At 43.5% G+C, this 8,735-nt stretch overlaps 1 protein-coding gene across 2 annotated transcripts; it reads right to left on the bottom strand.

The window, feature by feature from the left end:
* Positions 1 to 447: 447 nt before the first annotated feature.
* On the bottom strand, positions 448 to 3,133 carry zgc:153383 (uncharacterized protein LOC751751 homolog). Of its 2 annotated transcripts, none has more exons than XM_067241992.1 (5): positions 3,030 to 3,133; positions 2,487 to 2,684; positions 2,062 to 2,146; positions 1,711 to 1,808; positions 448 to 1,498 (listed from the first exon to the last, which is right to left on the bottom strand). In XM_067241992.1, exons 1-5 carry the CDS (start codon positions 3,096 to 3,098, stop codon positions 1,292 to 1,294), a joined length of 657 nt encoding a protein of 218 aa, XP_067098093.1. In that variant the 5' UTR covers positions 3,099 to 3,133; the 3' UTR covers positions 448 to 1,291. The 2 variants fall into 2 exon arrangements, with proteins under 2 accessions (XP_067098093.1, XP_067098094.1); XM_067241993.1 differs by having other exon boundaries at positions 2,062 to 2,128.
* Positions 3,134 to 8,735: the final 5,602 nt, after the last annotated feature.

The raw sequence follows: 8,735 nt of genomic DNA, 5'->3' as shown, positions 1-8,735 counted from the left end.
GCTCCTACATGACAGTTCGCAGGGAATACATATTACTGTGTTGGCAGAAAACATGCATTAAAATCACATTAGTGAACATAGTTTCTAAAGTCTTTTCAATACAATTAAGTTGAGATCCTGTGCAAAATCCATGTGTTCTGCTTGTTGTCCATGATCTGACCATGCCAGCACTGAATTAGCTGGTCCTGAATAGTGAGGTCATGAGGTTGGCTCTGTCTAACCTCTCCTGGCCCCGAGACCCTGGTCTGACCTCAGAAAGCAGCATTGTAGGACTGTCCGGCAGAATCTGTGACCTTACACAGCTCAGGGTGGGCAGGACACTGAGTGCCTTGTTGATGACAAACACCACCAGTCACATCGCTAGGACTGTTTAGCCTCCGCAGACATCTCAGAAACATCCACCACAGTCTGGACAAAACAGCAGAAGCAGTTGAATGATAACTGTTTATTTGTTAACAGTTCATTAGGATGTTATCACATACTAAAACTCTGAAATAAGTTAATGGAAAAATTGCTCAGTCAATACCAGGAAAATAAATACTTGAATTTCAAAAACGGTTTTCAACATTAATGTCAGTGTGTGTATTCCTATAAGAATTTACTTCACTGGAGATTGCTTTGGGTGGGTGGGGGGGGGGGGGGGGGAACGGGGGGTTAATTAAATTCAGTTTTATTTCTGAAGGTTTGCACACTCTTGACTCAAACATACCCCTGGCAATACTGAAATTAAATGAAACATAAGTAAAAAATGTGTTTTCTTATTAAACATACTCCCACCTGTGTTGAGAACAGATGGCTGTAAGCCTCAGCCAAGGCTTGTCCAGGTGTTTCTGTATAAACATGTAAGGCTACATGGTGTCTGCTTCCACTAAGACAAATTCTAATGTTGTTCAGTGCTCTACGTGATTTTAAACATACTTACATTAAAATGAAGTGACAAAGTGGCATATTAGTGTTCAATAAAGCAGTTCAACAGGGCAGCAAGTGCTATCTGTGTTCAAGTGCATTAATGTTTAGGCTACTAGGCTTTGACTCAGTCGAATATTCAAACTCTGTAGGAGTTAAGAGCAGTAAGGCCACTGAGAATGGACTCTTTAGCTTCCAGCAAAGTAGCATAAATCTACCAAACTTCCCACACAACGTAACTGAAATACATTGCTTTCCTTCAACTGTTGTGTCCCTCCAACCAAGATCAAGTGCTCTGAAAGACACACATTAGTGATCCTCCTTGACAACTCAAAACAAACTAGGTAATCAAATAACTGAATTAACAAACAGCTTAAGGGATTGGTTAGGTTGTCGTGACAATAGCCGGTACTCGGATGGCGGTTGGTGTGGCTTCCGGATCATTCTCAACCTTGTAAGAGACGCTGGAAGATGGGGCGGTGACCTCAGACTGGCCTGTGATTGGTTCATCCTGGTTGTTGTGACACCCCAGCTCGTCAAAGTATCGCTCGGCTTCTTCAGACAGACGATTGTCTGCGTCGTCCTCTTCTTTCTGTGGGGAGGACCAGGAAATTAATGATATGTTCAAGTCTATACTCTATATTTGGATGGTATGGATGCTGCTTTGGAAAGTTCTCTGCCTGAGAATGTATTGCTTTAAGGATAAACTAATGACAGAACTATCGTCATTTGAAAATCCTTGAGTCAACACGGGGAAGCTATTCTCTGTTGCACTGGCATTACAGCGATCTTCCATACACAAACCTCTTTCTTCATCCTGTAGTATTCATCGATGGCGTACTGATATTTTGCCGACGTGATGCCAAAAAGGGAAGCCATCCTCTCTCCTACGTAGTCACAAGCTGCATCAAATCACATCACATTTGATTTCTATAGCCCTTTTAACAAGAAATCTCACAGAGGGCTTTATACATGACCATACAACTGCACCTACTCCAACCTAAGACCCTGAAGAAACGGCAAGCTAAAACGTCAGTCTGGCGTTTTAGCTAATCTTGTTGTGTCCTAAGAGGGAATTACTGTCTAGACATATTTTAGTGTTGAACCTGAGCTTGGGTATATGATGTTAGGTTGTTTACCTGAGATGTAGTTTACCTGAAATGGTGGAGGTGGCAGCCCTCCACATGTGGAACCAGAAATATGGGCCCCAGGTCATCTGAGACTGAACACAACAAACAAACTGTTGTAGCATCAAACAGTGTTTCCACACATACTCCCATACATGCACACACCTACTCAATCTCTCTCTGTCTCACACACACACACACACACACACACACACACACACACACACACACACACACACACACACACACACACACACACACACACACACACACACACACACACACACACACACACACACACACACACACACACACACACACACACACACACACACACACACACACACACACACACACACACACACACACACACACACACACACACACACACACACACACACACACACACACACACACACACACACACACACACACACACACACACACCCTTACAGCATCTACAGGTTTCAACAGATCTTTCTTCTCCGGCTCGTTCTCTTCCCCTTCTTCGTCGTCGGTGCTGTACTCCTCCATGGTCTCTCCACTGGAGAAGTGAATTATCCTGCGAGGCGCCTTCTCCTTCTGCTCTCCATCTCTCCTCTCCAGGTCCCCCAGCTCCACACTCTCAAAGTCCTTACCTGTGTTTGGGCTCTGGGTCAGACAAACAGGCTCCTAATAATCATTATCAAAGAGCTACAAGCTGTCATTAGGGCTTGCTCCAGTCCAGCACTCAGCCATTTAGATTAGCTAGCCTGGTACATGCAATGAACTGGAGAATGTCTAGCGAACAATAAACGCTGGTTTTGTCAATGGGAACATTTTTGTAAAACTGAATTCAATGGCGACGCAACATCAAGAAGTCAACTTAGTTTAAAACAAAGGGCATGGTGACACACACAAGCTAACAATGATGCACTGATTATCGCTTTTACATACAGGACGATTGCACCTAACGTGATATTAATCTTCTTATATCAAGTAACCAGGCGAGCCTACCTTATCTAAATCCATGTTTTGGGCCAAAGATACATTGACATTGGTGAGATACAGCGATATTTCAGCCATGGTCCCCTTTTCTTTGTATTCTTGATTGTGTCGACGAGCCACAATGGGCTAACCCGGAAGTGCGGTCCGCCAATCATTTCTCTTATGGCATGTTACGTAAAGGTAAGCAACGTGCAGCGTTAATGTACGCGTCGAAATGTGTAATTTTGTAATTACAACATTTATGTCTACAAGAAATCAGTGCAATAGGCCTACTACAAAGACACATTTCTTTAATCTTAATTTCACAACTCGGGCTGAACTTGACTGTGGTTCAATAAAAATGTTCGAGTTAGATCATTGCACGTATCTGGTAAAGGAATCGGGGAACAACTGTATGTTAGCAGACATCCCAACCTGCAGAGACTCATTTCAGGGAGGTGACTTCCCCGGGACGCAATCAGGACGCGCTATATGCACCTGTCTCTACCAGAAATGACCATCGATTTCCAGGAGATTGTATAGCATTTGCGGGAGTTAGGGAGCCGCTATTGAAATGCGGGAGACTCCCGGAAGTTCCGGGAGACCTGGGATGTCTATATTAGATATTAGTAATATCTACATTCAACATGACATTCAATTCACCAGACATTCAATTGATTTGAATGTCCTTGTAAATCGTACAGACCTATGAAGTCAGATGGGGCCTGTAGGTGTCAGTAGAGCTCCAACCACATTTTCCCAACCGACCTTCCGTTATACTGACTCATAGATCACATCAGGCTTATCGGTAATTGATTCTATCGCTATATGGCTATATAAAGTGAATTGGGCAGATTTAACCTCAGAAGACAGACACCCAAACGATTCGGAATAGAATTCATAAATAAAATGGTGGCTAAGGAGACCAGTACTTGTATTTATTATGTTGTAGATGATAGGCTATATTGATCACGTAACAAATAATTCAGTATTTCATCAGAAAGACCAATAGGATGAGGAGGACGTGTGTGTGTGTGTGTCAGAAGCACCTGTTATGTCTCACAGCCATACACCGCACTCAGCTGTTAATTGGAGGTATGGACGCAGATAGAGGTTGGGTTTTGTGTGTCAGTGTGTATAGGCTGTATACACTCACACATTCATTACTGTAACGTGTTGGAAGTCATCGCTTCACACAACTGTAGGCCTGTATGTATCATTATTTAATTTTTATGTAACTTGAGTAGGATTGTATAGTCTACAGTGTTGTCTGTATGTGTGTGCGTGTGTGTGTGCATATGTGTGCGTGTGTGTGTGCATATGTGTGCGTGTGTGTGTGCATATGTGTGCGTGTGCGCAAGTGGGAGGAAGGATAGGTATGTCATGCTATGCAGAGGACTCTCTCTCTCTCTCTCTCTCAGGTTAATGATAGCATCCATATTGTGGTTTACTCCCTTCTTGCAAAGATGTCTCTCATTCCTAAGTGAGGTGACATCTAAAGGAGGTAATCTCTCTCCTTCCGGTCCATTGCTTGAAGCAGTTATATCTTTCACACATTCATCTCACAGACAGTGGGGGGAGTTAATAGCCCTTTTAAAGACAGTAAAGAAGTTGGAGGCATTTTCTGGAAGAATAAACAAAATATAGTACCTACTAATAGTAGTAATAACTTCAACTACTTCCACTACTATGATATATATAGTGTTGCTTTGAGTTCATGAATATGTATTGGAAATCGGGAGTGATTATCAGTTTGTTTGGACAAACAGGGTCCTACAGGGTGTTCACAAAAGCACCCCTCCCCCTTTTCTTTTCAATCTTCTCATTTTGTCCTTTTTCTTAAAGCATATTATCAGGGTCCTTGAGTATATATGCAGGGTGAATAATAGCTCTTTGTTTTGGGCCTATCTTCTGCAAGCTTTCATTCAGAACTCAAACACAATTTCATTGGGAAAGGAATCCCTGTGAATTCTCCCTGCTACTCAAGGACACTTACACTGGAGAAGAATCTGGGGATGACCGATAGGATGTTAGGCTCACATCGTTCTGTATGGTGTGTGTATAAGTGCACATGATGTGGTAATGTATGTTCAATGTACTTACACAGGGTAGTAGTGAATTTGTATAACTCCTGTGCTTTCGACAGACATTTCATTGAACATGACTCACGAATGAGCTTATCTCTGAATTGGCATAAAAAATGCTTAAAGTTTTGCATTGGCGAGCGCTAGAGAGTACAACTGATTCATGCAATGAGCTTAGCAGGGAAACTGTGATCCAGTGCCCATTTCCAGACTTAAGATTGTGATTTAAAGCATTTCATCGCTCAGCTGCCAAAATTAGGTATCAAATGTAAATTAAATGCCTTTTTTTAATCCTTTAGTGAGCGGAAAGTATCAGGAGCCAGAAGACCCACAGGAAAGTCTGGGCATAGCAACTTCCTGCCTAAAGCCAGGAGACGAAGAACAAAATGTGTGGCTGCTTAAGTGAGTGAGAGAATATTAAACACTATTACATGGCTTATTTGTCAAGCAACTTCTGTTATGATGTAATGTGTGTTCCGAGTGTTAGCCCTAGGTTGAATATATCACGGTTTAGACAACAACGTCATCACAACACAGAACTTTGGATTTCATGTGAAACGGCAGTTACTCATGTCAGCAACAGAACCTTAAGTTAGCTGAAAGCTACCGGTAGCTAACTGCTGCTCAATACAAATAAATAAAAAAGCTAACAATTATGTTCAAAGTTAGCACACAATTTGTTTTTAGCATCCAGTACAATTATACATATTGACAATCAACTATTTACACACAAGTCCACATAAAGGCCAAATTCAGCTAATCTTGCCATCCACCGTGATGCATTCAGTTAGCCAAAACGAGCCCCAAGTTGGTGTCCATGAGTAATTTACTTACACAAATTATGCAAATGCTCATGGGTAATCAATGGAGGTCTTATCATTCATACTGATCACAGTTAGTCCTGCTCTAGGAAGAAGTTTTATGGTGGGCCAGAGGGAAAAGCAGAGCTAGGAAAAGGCACTAAACACAACCTGTCAGATAGTCTAAGGACGGAAATTAAAATGAATGAGAAATAGCCTAGACAGTCATTACATTTAGATGCAACAACCTGAATCAAGGAATGATTGGCCAGACTTCAGCGCTCATGTGAGATTAGTATCTATCTAGATTTCCATCAAAGAGGGGTGACAAGGATGGGTATCCTACAGTTACCTCTGTCTATCTGTCTATCTGTCTCTACCCCTTTCGAGGCTGCTGCTCTCTCTCCTTCACCCTGGTCTTTCTCTCTCTCTCTCTGCTTCTCCCTGGTCTCCCTATCCCTCTCTGCTTCACCTTGGTCTCTCTCTCTCTCTCTCTCTCTCTCTCTCTCTCTCTCTCTCTCTCTCTCTCTCTCTCTCTCTCCTTTACCCTGGTCTCTCTCTATCTCTCTCTCCTTCACCCTGGTCTCTTTCTCTCCCCTTCTCCCTGGTCTCTCTCTCTCTACCTCCACACCCCCTTCTTCTCCTCCGGCTGGCCCTTCATTCCTGCCCTGTTGTTCTCGTGGATCGCCAGCTCTTACGCTGGGATTCTGTGCACGGGGGCACACGCAGTTGTTTTGTTCCCTCTAAGAACCCCGTGCTGTGCTGTGAGGATGCAGGTTTGTCTTAAGAGAGGCCTGGCCTGGGAGCTGATGCACACATCTATACCTCAAGTGCTCCTTGTTTCAACTCATCTGACTTTTCTTTTTTTTCTCCTTAAAAAAAAAAAAAAAGAGTTCCTACATCAAATGTTTGACCCTCTCCTGGCTCGTTCATGGGCCTGCAATAATAGTGTGATGGAAACTATTTAGCTCCTGTTTTGTGGTGGTGTCCTAGTGTGAAGTGGATGAGAACATTATCCTGTGTCATCAATCTTCGTGTCAGGATGGTGGTATGTGTGTGTTAGAGAGAGACAGAGAGATAGAGAGAAAGAGAAAGAGAGGGAGAAAAAGCAAGTTTCAGTGGGTGTATGTGTGCATGTGTGTGTATGTGTGCATGTGTTTTGAGGTCCGATAGTGTTTCAGAGTAGCCAGGATTGATGCATCAATTGAGAACGCTTTCCTGCAGAGGGCAACAACCAAGATGGATGAGAGAATGATTCCTCACTTTCTCTCTCTCTCTCTCTCTCTCTCTCTCTCTCTCTCTCTCTCTCTCTCTCTCTCTCTCTCTCTCTCTCTCTCTCTCTCTCTCTCTCTCAGTCTCTCTCTCTCTCTCTCTCTCTCTCTCAGTCTCTCTGTCTCTCTATCTCTATCTCTCCCTCTTCCTCTCTATAAGACTCTTAGTCTCTCTATCTCTCTCTATGTCTCTCACTCACTCACACACACACACACACACACACACACACACACACACACACACACACATGAGTGGTGCTGTCTGCTGCTGTCCCGCCCCTGACAGGGTTCTGAACCACAGAGTTCTGCGTTCCGCCAACGCTGGAACGTTGCGTCCACATCCCTCTCCGCCTATAATTAGCTGTCCTTCTAAAACACCCGCCTCCTCCGGCTGGCAAGAGCGGTGATGAGCAGGCAGCTGACTTCACAGCCCAGTGCCATCGCCAGGTGCGCAGCCTTGAGCTAGGAGTGATGTGTTCCCTCGGCTGGGAGGGAAAGAGAAGGATGGAAGAGAAGAAGGGGGAGACAGAGAGGGAGAGTAGGAAAGAGGAGGAAGGAGAGGGAGAGAGATGGAAAGAGTGAGAGAAAAAGAGAAAGGCAGAGAGAGAAGAAGATAATTATTCATTTAGAGGGGCATCCGTCTTATTATTATATTATATCCAAATTATTTATTGAATGTGTGTTTTCACAGTATAATTCTTGCACAGTATTTTTGTTTTGTTTTGGTCCCTTTTTTACGGATAAGACACACCATACAGTATAGTAGGCCTGTGCCTCTCAAGATTCTGTTGACGGACACAGGCACTCACCAATCAGAGCACAGCTGTGCGGCTTGTGTTATACACAGTATAACTGTAGAACAGGATGTCAGGTCTACTAACACTGAAAACAATGGTAAAGCAACCCATATCTGTAGGGATATGAAATGTATCAACTATAGTGTGGAAGTAGGGATTGTGTACAATTCCAAGTGTAATGGTTTCATATAGCGATGGCTGTTGCAGATGATTGCTTCCACCCCCTCCTGTGTGCATGACGTTCGCCTCGGCACAGTTCAGGCTGGAGCCCTGAGGCAATGCTTGGGATCATAGTCTGGGTTCTGGGTTCTGTCTTTAAAGGCTATCAGGGGGTTAGGAAGGTGCTCACCAAATCAACATTTAACTTCCTATTTTTCGTTCATCTTTCTTCTTGCTGTAACATCCGAATGACCTTTTTAACCCCTCCATAAGATGCTTCTTAAGGGTCCCTCACATAAATACCAGCCGGCCTCTTTGACTACTCAAATCAGTAGAAGAAGCTTAGCTGTGTAAATTGTATAGGCTGTAGAGATGTAGAAAAAAGAAGAGACATTGTGATATAAATATAGGAATGGGCTGAGAGGGCACAATAGATGGCCAGTAGAGAGAGAAAGAAAGTGGAAGAGATATTAAGAGAGAGAGATAAAAAGATAAATAGAGGAGATAGATAAACAAATATGTGAGGAGCTACAGAGATAGAGAAGAGAGAGAGAGGGGGACCGTGATAGCCCACCGAATATGTGCGTGTGCCATGTAGGCTGAGGCGTTACCGTTGGGCCTGGGT

This window comes from Osmerus mordax, chromosome 8, assembly GCF_038355195.1.
Source record: "Osmerus mordax isolate fOsmMor3 chromosome 8, fOsmMor3.pri, whole genome shotgun sequence".
NCBI classification, from domain to species: domain Eukaryota; kingdom Metazoa; phylum Chordata; class Actinopteri; order Osmeriformes; family Osmeridae; genus Osmerus; species Osmerus mordax.
Note: the sequence above shows the minus strand (reverse complement) of the source record. Positions and strands in the feature narration are given on the sequence as shown.